The sequence below is a fragment of the Culex pipiens genome, chromosome 2, assembly GCF_016801865.2.
Source record: "Culex pipiens pallens isolate TS chromosome 2, TS_CPP_V2, whole genome shotgun sequence".
Taxonomy (NCBI): domain Eukaryota; kingdom Metazoa; phylum Arthropoda; class Insecta; order Diptera; family Culicidae; genus Culex; species Culex pipiens.
In genome coordinates this window covers 216,891,329-216,905,894 of record NC_068938.1, presented here as the reverse complement: position 1 = coordinate 216,905,894, position 14,566 = coordinate 216,891,329, and the positions used below count along the sequence as shown (strand labels likewise).

The 14,566-nt window shown below is 37.7% G+C and overlaps 1 protein-coding gene across 1 annotated transcript in view; it reads left to right on the top strand.

Annotated features, from left to right (window-relative positions):
* LOC120425105 (protein 4.1 homolog) overlaps positions 1–10,010 on the top strand; it is a 10,425-nt gene extending 415 nt beyond the window's left edge. The window contains exons 2-10 of the mRNA XM_052707095.1: positions 997–1,096; positions 1,275–1,345; positions 1,706–4,459; positions 4,696–4,914; positions 5,094–5,207; positions 5,323–5,484; positions 5,542–5,652; positions 5,834–5,948; positions 7,936–10,010. Coding sequence (XP_052563055.1) covers positions 997–1,096; positions 1,275–1,345; positions 1,706–4,459; positions 4,696–4,914; positions 5,094–5,207; positions 5,323–5,484; positions 5,542–5,652; positions 5,834–5,926 — 3,624 coding nt within the window. The 3' untranslated portion in view covers positions 5,927–5,948; positions 7,936–10,010. The remainder of the gene's footprint in view (positions 1–996; positions 1,097–1,274; positions 1,346–1,705; positions 4,460–4,695; positions 4,915–5,093; positions 5,208–5,322; positions 5,485–5,541; positions 5,653–5,833; positions 5,949–7,935) is intronic.
* The last annotated feature ends 4,556 nt before the right edge of the window (positions 10,011–14,566 follow it).

The window sequence follows — 14,566 nt, the reverse complement described above, 5'->3', positions numbered from 1 at the left end:
TACTTGAATATCTCAATCAAAATAAAATAAGAAAATTTAATCGCTATCTCCTGCATAATTTCACTTTTGTACCGTGTTCACTCTCACTCTCCTTGTTCTGAGCAGAGCAGAATTTCTGTAACGGGAGAGAGACTGCCACTCTCTTCTTGTGTAGCGCTCTCTCTCTCAAAAATGGAATTGTGTTCGTTCTCTTTGAAGATTCGCAGGAGAGAGCGAGTTCTTCATTTTTCCATTTATTTATTTTTTTCAAGTACTGGAAACAATTTTTTTTTTGTTTCATTGCATTTTTTAAAATAAAATACAATTTTTTGATCAAATCGATTAAAACGGGACAAACAAGTTGATATTTTTCCAATTGAAATTTTAGCCTTTATTTTGTTTAGCTTATTTTTAACCTCTTCGGTGTTTTTGGTGATCCTTAAAGAAACGATCTAAATTACTACTCTTGATTTTTTTTTTTTTGGCTTTTTGAACCTGGATTATCGAAAGGCGCTCGTTTTGTGTGATTTGAACAGATTTGTGAGCTAATTTGGCGTGAAAGACTTTTGGGAGCTATCAAGAATCTTCATTATTTTGTGTTCTCATTTTGTTCATTTATTATCATAATGCATGAATTATGATTAGTAGTTTTAGAATGAAATCTTCAGTTTTATTCTCTAGGCGTCATCCATAAAGTATGTCACGCTCTAGGGGAGAGGGGGGGTCTGAGAAAGTGTGACATTGCGTGTTATAAGTATAAAGAAAGCGTGACAAAGGGGGGGAGGGGGGGTAAATTTTGGCTGATTTTAGCGTGACGTACTTTATGGATGAAGCCCTATCAGTAGCCGTTCCACAGAAGAAAAAATCTGAATGGAACGCAACCTAAGTTCGAATTGCCTTTAGTAGATTAGTTGCTTTTGCTGCACTATTTTAGCAATCCTCTCGAACGCGCGAAAATCAAATCGCTTGTCACTCGAAAAAAAACGTGCTCAAACAGCAGTGTTGTCTCTCTTCTAGAAACCGGTTGGCGGAGTGGCGGTCCTACCCGTTGTCGGCAAAAAGGACAAGGAGAAGGAAGTTAAGGAAGTCTCGCCCGTCAAGGAGGAAGCCGTCAACGGTGAGTGCAACGTTTTTTGAAAGACTGGTAGAGGGAGAGCAACGTCTGTCACTTGAGAGAGAAATGTCTCTTTTTTTTGTTTTGTCTCTCTCACGATTTTGAAGTGAGAGAGAAAATCGCAATTTTCTTCGACGACATGTTTGGGTGTACTCTCTTCTAATTGATTCAATCTTTTTAGGAAACAATGGCAACCAGGAAGCACTCAACTCATCTACCGAAGAAGCGACGTCTCCTTCCGGAAAGCGAAAGGTAAGTTTCGAGTTTTTAAATTTTTTTTCGTCCATCTAGTTTGAGATATTCAGTCCAACAAGTTGTCTTTGTCAGTCTTTGAAGTATTCCGTAACTCGATCTTTCTAAACTTCTCAGTAGAAATAGTTTCAACTTTTTCTCTACATCTCGATCGTAGCTTGAGATTTGAGTCCCCCCGAATTAGGTGTTCACACGTCCCCTCTTTTTAGATTTTCCCTTTCGAACAATAGTTTGTAAGTTTGCCGTAGTATTCTAGATTTTTCATACAAAACCCCTTTTTTCGTTTCTTTTTTCGTTTTCTTTTATCGTTTGGTAAATTGTTACAAAAAACCCCAAAAAACGCACCGAAAAAAATCGTAGGGCGGCTTCCTGTCCTTCCCGTCCGGGCGCAGCAAGGACAAGAAGACTCCGGTGGCCGCCGCCACCACCAATGGTGACGGTGGCGCCAAGAAGGACGCGTCGTCCCCAGTGAAGGAACAAACCCAGGCACAGGGCCAGAAAGAGGGCGGTAAACCCGGCTTCACCAAACCGTACGAGTACTCCGAGAGCGACCCCAACACTAGTCCCAACAAGAAGAACGTCAAAACGCGCGGCTTCCGGTACGACGAAGATCCGTCGTCGGGCACGGGTGGCCAGAACAAGGAGGACGCCCAGCTGAGTCCGAACTCGCAGAGCCGACGCGCGACCGGGCTGGCCTTCAACTACGCTCCCGGAGAGGACGCGAACGTGCGCGAATCGGTCGAGAAGCGCAAGGTTCCGGGAACGCCGGAAGCGGCGGTTAAGGCGAGCGAGAAGCTCTCGCCGACGAGTGCTGGTCGTGGGCTGGCCGGGGAGGGAGATGCCGAGAAGGGGGTGAGGACAAGCGCGCGATCGTACTCGCCGAACAAGGGCCGCGGGGTTGATGGGGCGCTGTCCGGGGCTGGATCGTTCCGTCCGTTGGACGATGGTGCGGATCCGAACAAGTCGTTCATTGCGGGTGAACAGCAGGGTGGAATTGTTCCGGTTGTCGCGGGGCCTCCGGAGCCGGTTAAGAAGAAGGTGAAGATCATGGTAATTATTTCTCGGTTCGATCCTAAGACGAAGAAGGTTGATACGGCGAACGGAGTTGTGGAGCACTCGACTGGGGTGTTGGACACAAAGAGTGGTCAGATTGAGAGCAAGTACGGAGTTATTGATCCGAAGGCGGGAACCGTTGTGAACTTTAACCAGCGAACCGGCCAGAACGAGACCTTCCAGGGTCAGACGGATCCGAAGACGGGACAAATTCACATCGTGACTGGAGTAGTTGATCCGAACACGGGCAAGATCGACGACAATCTTGGACAGGCCATTATCGTTGTTCCGGATGATGATTCGATCGTGGAGATCACCACGATCACGAGCAAGGTTGACCCTGCTACCGGAAAGATCGACACGACCAATGGGGAAGTTGAGCGAACGCGTGGTATTTTGAACAGCAAGACCGGTTTTATTGCGACCAAGTATGGTGAGATCAACCCGAAGACAGGGGAGTTGAGAGCGGTAGATCCCAAGACTGGCAAGATCGTTGTTAGGACGATCACGGTTGACAAGGATAACGGACAGGTTACGATCGTTGGAGTTACCGATCCGAAGACCAACAAGGTTGACAATGGCCAGGGCCACTTGATCGCGATTGGTAACCAGGTTGATCCGGTTGTTGAGGTTACCTCGGTATTGGGTAAGCTGGACAAGAAGGGTATTGTTGACCCGAAGACGATCACGTACGATAAGAGCACTGGTCAGTTGGATACTAAGGACGGTAAGATCAACACCAAGTACGGTCAGTTTGATTTGGTGAAGTCGACGCTGACTTCGGTTGACCCGAAGACGGGCAAAACTGAGACGAAGGAAGTGAAGATCGACCCTGTGACGGGTCAGGTCGTGTTGAAGAATCAGGTCAATCCGAAGACCGGCAAGCCGGACAAGGATTATGGTAGGATTGTTTCGATTAGAATTGTTCACAACCGTATTGACCCAGCTAGTGGAAAGCATGTTTCCAGCGTTGAAGATAAGGACATTAAGGTTGATCCGAAGACCAACCAGATTTGGGTTCCCGAGGGTAAGGATAAGAGCACTGGCGAGACGATCTACAGCTCGAGTCAGGTAGATCCGAAGACCGGCTACGTTATCACCATTTACGGTTATCTGAACCCCAAGACGAATGAAATCGAGAAGCAAACAAAGCTGGATCCGAACTTGACCAAGGTTGATCCTACAACCGGACAGATCTACGCCGCTACTGGACAGGTTGACGAAGCTACTGGCGAGCCACTGTTTGCCGCCTCGCAAGTCAACGCTGAAACTGGGGAGATCTACACCAAGATCGGCAAGGTAGATCCCAAATCGGGCAAGCTGGTGATCATCAAGATCTTCATCCTAACCAAGAAAGACGAGCGAGGAAAACCCGAGGAGGTCGATGTGAACGGAGTTGACTTTGACCCGATCACAGGAAAGATCAACAACATCGCGACCAAGACGGTGTACGTTTACAAGATGCGCGATCCGATCACCGGAGAAACCTATGCGGTTGATCCGAACGACCCCAGCATCGCTGGAGCCCGAACGACTGTAACGCAAACGATGACTCTCAGCGGAGAAATTGACCCCGCCACCGGACGCATCAAGTCCGAGTGGGGCCACATCGACCCGAACACAGGGGACATCGACCCGGCCACCGCCATCCGCGATCCCGTCACCGGCAAGCTGATCCTCAACTACGCCGACATCGAACCGAGCCACTTTGGCAAGAACGTCACCGTCACCAAGGAAACGGTCCCCATCACGCGGGAACAGTTCTACGAAGGCATCAAACATCTCGGCGGCAAGAAGGCCGTCCGGCGGGACTCGGAAAGCTCCGACGATGACATGGCCGAGTACGGCAGCGAAAGTATCAAGGAGATGAGCTCGGGAACGCCCCGGAATGCAGCGGCAGCGGCCGCAGCGGGTGGCAAGTACGGCGGAACGCCAACCGTGGTGAAAACGACAACGAAACAGGTTATCACGAAGAACGAAGACGGCGTCACGCACAACGTCGAGGAAGAGGTGCAGAATCTGGGCACGGGACAGATCGTGTACTCCACGCAGGAGCACAAGGTAAGGGCTGCGGGGCGTTGAGGGGCTAGTTTTTGCTACCCGTTTGAAATTTTTGCGCATTTTTTCTACGAATTTTTTTTCGCTTTCTTTCTGCCTGCATGCATTTTGTTTTGAGTTGATGAAGCCGTGCTCTCTCAAGCGAAATCATGCAACGCGCGCGCGCAAAGTAATCTCTCATCGAAAAACCTCTTTCACTAACCACACTCACTAAACAACACAACACCCAACGAACCTAGGCGGACGCCCCGAGCGATAGTCACGGTAAATTCCTTACGGCGACGGCGGTGACCACGCGGACGGCCACAACGCACGAAGATCTGGGCACGAACGCCAAGACGCAACAGCTGGAGGAGAAGACGGTCGCGACCACGACGACGCAGCACGGCGAACGCCAGGAACAGCGGGTCATTACGCAGGAGGTCAAAACGACCGCGACCGTCACCAGTGGAGATCAGGTAGGGCCGTCGAAGCGAGAGAGACTCTTGAGTTAACCGTTGAGTTAATTTTTTTTAAATTAATTTTCCTTTTAATTTTGTGCATGCTTGCATCATTTGCTCCCGATTGGCCAAATGTCACCCCACACACCTTCCTGCTTGTCTCGTTGTCGTTGTTGTTGTTGTGTAACTTGCGTTAGTATGCTCGCCGCGAAAGCATTTCATCGACGAGTTCCGGCGATTCCGGAACGCCCATCGATGGACCGTACGGCGAGGAGGACGACTCGACGGTCATCTACAACAAGAGCTACACGGTTGGTATTTTGAAGAGAGCGTGTGTCGTTTGAGCATGCTGTACAGTCAGCCGAATCTTTTTTGAGAGTTGTAAATAATCTTCGCCGAACTCATTGTTAAATTTGTCCCAAACAGGGTGTGGACGACGTTGCGGGCGCCTCAAAGATCCCAACCGGACCGAACGTGGAACACCACCGAGTTCTGCTGGACGACAGCCAGAGTGGCGTCACGGCCGAAGGCGAAATCGTGTCCTCCCAGACGGTCTCCAGCAAGACGCGAACGGTGGAAACCATTACCGTAAGACCGAATTTTTCTCCCTGTAAATTTCATTCTAAAAAAATTCTTAACTTTCAGTACAAAACGGAACGCGACGGCGTGGTGGAAACGCGGGTTGAACAGAAGATCACCATCCAATCGGACGGCGATCCCATCGACCACGACAAGGCCCTGGCCGAGGCCATTCAGGTGAGTTTCCTCCTTTCGATTTGAACACCTAAAGCGATCTTTTCGAACTCGACGTTTTTCTTCCGTTTCTGTGTACCTATGTTCAAAATTTCGAAACAAAAATGTGAATAGCTTCTCGAAAGCGTGTTTTAAAACCAAAAAAAAACCTTCATCGTCCCAACCCCTTTGTTGCCCACGACAGGCCTCGAGACGGTTCCGCACGGATCCGGAGGAGCGAATGCGCCAGCTTAGCAATGCCATGTTCGAGCGGAAGTATAACTTTCCCAAGTTTTGAGAGCAGGTGGCGTGGTTTTGAGGTTTGAAATGTTGAGCGAGAAAGCTCTTTTTTCAAGGAGTTTTTGGCTGAGTTTGGCTAAAATTTACCATGCTTTTGGCTTGTACTTTTCTTCGATTTGGAGTTGAGTTGAGTTGTTTGATAGTTTGGCGAGTCTGAGTTTTAAAACTCACCTAATAACATTTATTTCTAGCCATAACATGTTCCTTAAAATTACGCATATTTTCCCTTTACACTCGAAAATATCATTTTGAAAACGAACATGAAATTTAGTTCCATAAATAACCAAATCAATTTCATGATACATTATCATTCTCAATTTACCATTCTCATTATTCATCAAAAAAGTTAAAATCTTGGAATTAGATCAAACATGACGTAAGACATGATAAGACCATTGCAATTGTTATTTACATATTATTTTTGTTCCCTCTTAAAAATTTCCCTGAAAAATAATAATAAAATGCTAATAATAAAATTACTGAAATTAACATTTTATTTATAAAACATGTGAAATGTTTCGTTTTGTACTATGAAGCAAACTCAAACTTTTTAAGTATTTTACAAATTTATGATTTTTTGGACCAAAGATCGGTTGATGAAAAGTTGAAGAAAAGAAAAACATTTTCATATTTTTTCAACATTTGCAATTTTTTTATGGTAGCATAACTGTAATGATGTATAAAGCCTATTATGATAACTTTTGCCTATTTTTTTAATAAGGCTTGAAATTTGTTTTTTTTTTGTAACTTGTTTGCAAAATTGATTCTACAAGTTTGTTGAATTGAAATTGAAACTTCAGTGAAAAAAAATATGATATGTCCCATTTTTTCAAAAAAAAAAAAAGTTATGGAGGAGGAAAATTTGGAATAAAATTTTGTAGTGGCTCAATTAAAAAATACTGAAAACTACCTAATCAAAAGTTGCTTTATTGAAAATTTAAAGCATCATATTTAGTAAATTCTGAAATATATAATTTAGTCGACATTTTTGCATTTTTTTTTTTACAAACAGGTGGTGGAAAACTTTTTAGTTTCTTTTTTCATTTTTTATTAATAATATTTAAATTTTACATGATGGAAATTCAAATTTTTAAAATTTAAAGATTTTAAAATGTTTGAGTTTCAGAATTTTCGGAATTTTAGCTTTTTAATACTTTTTGTTTTATTTTATTTTTTTATTTGTATTGTAAAAATAATAAACTTTCAAAATTCGAATATCAAAATTTTAATTTAGTTTTTGTAAAAAATAATGTTTTGATTTTCGAATAATTGCATTTGAAAATTTTAGAATGTCAGAATGACGGAATCTCAAATTTTAAAATTTTCTCGATTATTATTTTTTTTTAAATTTGAAGAATTTTAAAATTTTAGAGTTTTCTTGATTTGTATTTTTAAAATTTTGATTTTCGATATGGGACAACTTTTTCCGTTTCGTGTGAGTTGGCAGAAATTTCCAATTTTGAAATTCTAAAATTTTGAAGTGCAATCGTTCGAAAATTAGAATATTATTTTTTTACAGAAAAACAAATCTACGACTTAAAAAATAATAATTTTTAAATTCAAATTTGGAAAGTTTAAAGTTCGGATTCGTAATCAGGGACCCTTTAGAACATAGGGCTGTGTGAGTTGGCGAAGAATAACCCATATTAAATTTGAGATTCAGAAATTTTAAACTTAATTTTTTTTTAATTTTAGAAATGTTGAGTATCAAAAGCAGGAGTAGAGAGACTATTACCGATTGATGATTTCTCAAGGAGCTCCCAAGAGCTGGTTTTGAGTTCTTGCAAATCTTCGTAATAAAAAATCATTTCATTTCTAGTTTGATTCATACTAGATTTCAACAAATCAGTGTTCATTACTCCATGGATATATTTCCACTAGGACGAGAAGCTATACCATTTTCAATCGCGTCCATTATTTAAGCTTAAAGTTGTTATATTTGCTTTAGTTTTTTCATCAAACGCAAACATTTTTGCAAAAATTCTAATCGATTACAACACATTCTAGGAAGCAACCGCCATGAATCCCGACATGACCGTGGAGAAGATCGAAATCCAGCAGCAAACACAGTAAGGCGTCTCTTCTCTCCCTCTCTCTCGCATTGAGGCGAGGAAGTGACAGCAAGCGAGCATGCTTCTCTCACGCTGCGTGTTTATCTGTGTACGTATGTGTGTGTGCGCGCGCGCTTATATCAGCTGAAAATGAGCAAACATGATGGTTTCCACTCACAACAATAGAATGGGAGAAATATCACAAGCGCAGTGCAAAATCGTCATCATCACAGTATCTTTTAGGTTGCGAATTATGTTTTTTTTTTGTTCTCTTTGTAAGAATTGGTAAGAGTTGAACAGTTGGACGCAAAATTCAGTCACATTACCGTTTAAGATGTATGAGGACAGTTGATAGTTTAAGCATTTTCTAATTTTATTACAAAATATAACAAGATAACAGAAAAAACAACAAACATACAAACAAAGGGACAAATATTGAGAGCAACACTGATGAAAAGGATAACAATCAAATCGCTTTAGGTCTGAATGTGTTGTTTGCTGTGCATAATGATTAAAACGCAAGAAAATTAAAAGTTGTTGAACAATATTTAACAATATTTACACGCAAAAGAAGGTAAGATGCAGGAGAAGAGCTTTTATTGATTGATGAGATAAAGTAAAGAAAAAAACCTATTTAAACGTGAGCGAAGTCGAATATTTGCTTTCAATGTTTCATGTTTGCGCAAGCCGAGAGCAGCCGGAATCGTATATTATATTACACAAACAAAAAGTCTATAAACTATCTTTTCATAAAGAAGGAAAACTAAAAAATATTGAACAAGAAATTTACAGTATCAAGGCGACGCTGAAAGAGAGAACCAAATGAACTTTTTCGTGCTCCTATCTGTAGACAAAACTTTGCAAAACTATACTCTTATACAACAAAAATCGTAGAACTTTTTCCCTTTCTCGTACCTACTCGTATATTACAATAAGCAGTTTTTCCTACTCGCAAATTGCGCCCGAAACATCAACAAAAAAAAATAGCAAAATTTTTAGCCGAACATATTTAATCAACATACAACCATCGTGTTCATTGAATGGATTTTCAGCATCAAATCAAACTTTACAACAAAAAAAAAAGACCGAATCCACCAAAAAGGTACCAGAGAGAAAAGAGTCAAGTTTGCTACAGAATCGTAATGAGTGCACACTGAAAAAAAAGGAAAGCAAAGTCGTTGCCTTATTTTTCGTCGAAATTCTCTCTTTCTTCAACTCGTTTAAAAAAACACTCTATCTTAGCTGTACTTTTTTCATGAAAAAAAAATCTTGCAATATGTTGATTTATCTGTAGTTTTGTCGTCTGTGTACTTCTATTTATTTCCTAATTTTAATTAACATTCCGATACGAAACATAAAAAAGAAGAATTTATTCGTCCGTTTTTCAAACGGTGTAAATCGTACTAAATCTAACTTATTTCACCCCCTCTCTTTACTTATGCTTTTTTGGTGATTCCTTCTTCTTCGTCCTAGAGATAAAAGTAGTAAAACTGCATAATTTCATTTACAAGAAAGATTCGCTTCAAAACTTTTTGTACTTTTTGTGTGAATGAAGCTTTTACAGCTAAAAATGACACCGCGAAATAAATAAGTAAGGAAATATGTTTCCGAATTTGTTTAATTGTTTTTATTGCCAAGTCCCCATGTAGTTGTTCCGTCGCGTGTAATTTTCAGTGCAACAATTTAAACCGATTTGTAGGCGTAGATTTGTAAGCAAACCTCCCCCTCATTATTTTCTGTAAACCCCTAATTATTATTTTTGTTTTAAGAGAGATTTATTTATCGCAGCATAAGAAGAAGAAAAAATATTCAAAAAACAACAAGTACTAGTTATTTAGAAACGCCTTTTCAAGTGTGAAGCAGAAAACAAATGCAAACGAACGTGGAAAAGCGAGCAAAAAACGCGCGCGCTTTCGCGATTAATCAAACAGCAAAATTTATAAGTGTACGCGACCGGCAGATGAAAGCAGAAATAAAAAAATAAAGAGGAAATAAAGTGATTAAGTCTCTAGCTTATGTGACAAAAAATAATTCGACAAGAAAAAAAAACTTATTTATGCCGAAACTTTTGCCCAAAAATATTCTTCATAATATCACCAACCTAAAAACATAAAATCTTCGATTTTAAATTTAAGTTCGTTTGATTAAAGTCAATGAATTTTAAATAGTTTGAAAAATCTCTGATTGTCGATCTTCGCTCTATCAATATTTCTCCACCTTGTCTTTTCAAATTGCAAACTTACTCTCCTTTTCTTGAAATCCTCTCTAGCTCGATGCCTTTCCACCTCGATATTCTCTTGGATTTCTTTCTTTCAAAATTTTAACAAAAGATTGAAAAGTAAATAAATAAGCGTTACACAATGCATTATGAATTGTTTACAACCGATTTTACAAGATTTTTCAATGAAAAATTCAAAATTCATTTAATTCTTCTCATATATAAAGTACATGACAAAGGATGTAGTCATGCATCACTTCCATCTAAAGTTAAATTTGTGGTTAAAAAACACAAAAATTTGGTTTTCTCTTAGAAAAAAAATATTGAGCAATTCCATGACAAATAGGGAATCGGTTTTACCGGACTCTCTCCGATTTCAATGAAACTTTGTAGACATGTTATCCTACGCTTATATAAGCCATTTTTGTGTATATGGAGCCAGTTTTACTCGATAAAGACATTTGAGAAGGACGTAAGTGTTTTAAATATTTTTGTTTTTCGTAATTTAAATATTTCTGTATCTCAAAGCCGTTGCATCGTATCAAAAAGTGGTCAAAGACAAACTTGTAGGAAATTTGACGGACTTTCTGAAAAAAATACACTGAAAGAAAAAAACACGCCACTTCTATGAGATTTTTAAGTTTAAAAGTCAAATTTAAAGGAGAGCTTACGATTTTTTTAGTTCAATTTTTTTGTGAATATAGCCTAAAATGTTACAAAAAGACTCATGAAAAATGCAGGATGGAGCAACTCACCTAAAAAAAATACAAGAAACATTTACTTCAACTAAACGTCAAAATTTTCAAAACCGTATACGGTAATCGATTCTCCAGACAATTTTACATAAAAGTCTCCATATTGATCACTGTCCTAAGTCCATTCCTTGTGAAGTTACAGCGGTTTTAAAAATAAAAATGAGCAATTCTCTGAGATTTCGGTCATACGATTTTTTCTGTATTTTTTAATCCGGCTGAAACTTTTTTGGTGCCTTCGGTATGCCCAAAGAAGCCATTTTGCTTAATTAGTTTGTCCATATAATTTTCCATACAAATTTGGCAGCTGTCCATACAAAAATGATATGTGAAAATTCAAAAATCTGTATCTTTTGAAGGAATTTTTTGATCGATTTGGTGTCTTCGGCAAAGTTGTAGGTATGGATATGGACTACACTGAAAAAAAATTATACACGGTAAAAAAAATTTGGTGATTTTTAATTTAACTTTTTGTCACTAAAACTTGATTTGCAAAAAAACACTATTTTTAATTTTTTTTATTTTTTGATATGTTTTAGAGGACATAAAATGCCAACTTTTCAGAAATTTCCAGAATGGGCAAAAAATCTTTGACCGAGTTATGATTTTTTGAATCAATACAGATTTTTTCAAAAAATCGAAATATTGGTCGCAAAAATTTTTCAACTTCATTTTTCGATGTAAAATCGAATTTGCAATCAAAAAGTACTTTAGTGAATTTTTGATAAAGTGCACCGTTTTCAAGTTATTACCAATTTTAGGTAACTTTTTTGAAAATAGTCGCAGTTTTTCATTTTTTAAAACTAGTGCCCATGTTTGCCCATCTTTGAAAAAAATATTTTTGAAAAGCTGAGAAAATTCTCTATATTTTGCTTATTCGGACTTTGTTGATACGACCTTTAGTTGCTGAGATATTGCAATGCAAAGGTTTAAAAACAGGAAAATTGATGTTTTCTAAGTCTCACCCAAATAACCCACAATTTTCTAATGTCGATATCTCAGCAACTATAGGTCCGATTTACAATGTTAAAACATGAAACATTCGTAAAATTTTCCGATCTTTTCGAAAAAAATATTTTCAAAAATTTAAAATCAAGACTAACATTTCAAACGGGCCAAACATTCAATATTACGCCCATTTGAAATGTTAGTCTTGATTTTAAATTTTTGAAAATATTTTTTTCGAAAAGATCGGAAAATTTTACGAATGTTTCATGTTTTAACATTGTAAATCGGACCTATAGTTGCTGAGATATCGACATTAGAAAATGGTGGGTTATTTGGGTGAGACTTAGAAAACATCAATTTTCCTGTTTTTTAACCTTTGCATGGCAATATCTCAGCAACTATGGGTCGTATCAACAAAGTTCAATAAAACAAAATATAGAGAATTTTCTCAGCTTTTCAAAAATATTTTTTTCAAAAGTGGGCAAACATGGGCACTAATTTTAAAAAATGAAAAACTGCGACTATTTTCAAAAAAGTTACCTAAAATTGGTTATAACTTGAAAACGGTGCACTTTATCAAAAATTCACTAAAGTACTTTTTGATTGCAAATTCGATTTTACATCGAAAAATGAAGTTGAAAAATTTTTGCGACCAATATTTCGATTTTTTGAAAAAATCTGTATTGATTCAAAAAATTATAACTCGGTCAAAGATTTTTTGCCCATTCTGGAAATTTCTGAAAAGTTGGCATTTTATGTCCTCTAAAACATATCAAAAAATAAAAAAAATTAAAAATAGTGTTTTTTTGCAAATCAAGTTTTAGTGAAAAAAAGTTAAATTAAAAATCACCAAATTTTTTTTTACCGTGTATCATTTTTTTTCAGTGTAGTCCATTTCCATACCTACAACTTTGCCGAAGACACCAAATCGATCAAAAAATTCCTTCAAAAGATACAGATTTTTGAATTTTCACATATCATTTTTGTATGGACAGCTGCCAAATTTGTATGGAAAATTATATGGACAAACTAATGATGCAAAATGGCTTCTTTGGTCATACCAAAGGCACCAAAAAAGTTTCAGCCGGATTAAAAATACAAAAATTAAAATTAAAGAAAAAAGACCGATTTCGTAGAGAACTGCTCAAATGTTGAAAAATATGGTTTTTTGATGGTTTTTGACAATTTTTATATGACAGACTTGATTTTTCAGTCTCGTAATAGTAGTTTATGCAACAAGTTGCAAAAAGAGGATTTTTTCAGCACGAGTCGTACATTTATCCAACGAGGTTCACCGAGTTGGATAAATACGAAAAGTGCTGAAAAAATCAAGTTTTGCAACGAGTTCCATACAACATTTTTTGCAATTCCGAAAAACATTCATTGAGTGAAATTTTAAGTCAAATTTTCATGTATTTTGTCAATAAATCTTTTAAATCAAAAAAATGTTGAAAAGTGTTACTTTTCGACACAAGTGCTGAAAAGTTCAACTTTTCAGCACCCATTTCAGTGCTGAAAAGTAGAACTTTTCAGCATTTATTTTGAAAAGTGTTGCTATTCGATTCTGTTATTTTTGGTACAGAAAAGTAGGCTATTTCGTCGTTCAAGAATGACAGGAAAAGTAAGTAGTTTCACGACGGAATTGCAAAAATATTTTTACCGGAAAGCTCGTTGTCTTTGTCCACTTTTCGAAATAACTCGTTTTTTTGATGATTTAAGCTAATTTACTATCCAGGTTACTACCATCCACTGAACTATACTGAAAAAAATATTCTGTTATGAGTAATGCAATTAGCTTATATCTGTGAGCCTATACTTCCAATTGAAATGTGGTCACAGACAATCTTATGGGAAATTGGACGAGCTTTCCGGTAAAAATATTTACGAGATTGAAAAATCATGTCTGTCATATAAAAATTGTCAAAAACCATCAAAAAACCATTTTTATTTTTAAAACCGCTTCACAGGGATTGGAGTTAGGACAGTGGTCAATATGGAGACTTTCATGTAAAATTGTCTGGAGAATCGATTCCCGTATTCGCTTTTTGAAAATTTTGACGTTTTGAGCACTTTTCAAAAAAAAATTTTGTATTTTTTTAGGTGAGTTGTTCCATCCTGCATTTTTCATGAGTCTTTTTGTAACATTTTAGGCTATTTTCACAAAAAGATTGAACGAAAAAAAATCGTGGGCTCACCTTCAAATTTGACCTTTAAACTAAAAAATCAGAAAATCTCATTAAAAGTGGCGTGTTTTTATCTTTCAGTGTATTTTTTTCGGAAAGCCCGTCAAATTTCCTACAAGTTTTTCTTTGACCACTTTTTGATACGATGCAACGGCTTCGAGATACAGAAATATTTAAATTCCGAATTACAAAAATATTTAAAACACTTACGCCCTTCTCAAATGTCAAAATTTTGGTTAGATTTTTATTTTCAATGATATTTTTTTCGACTTTTCGATAACATTTTATGCAGAGATGCTTTTCCTTAATGGAACATTTTGAAAATGCAAATAAAAACTGTTTGTTTTGCAGGTTTTTTTTTAATGTTAACATAAAAATGCGCATAACATGAAAACGGTCCACATCGACAAAAAGATTGCAAATATGGTTTTACATCTTAGAAGTTATCTTATAATTTTGTTAGACCATATTTTCGATTTTTCAAAA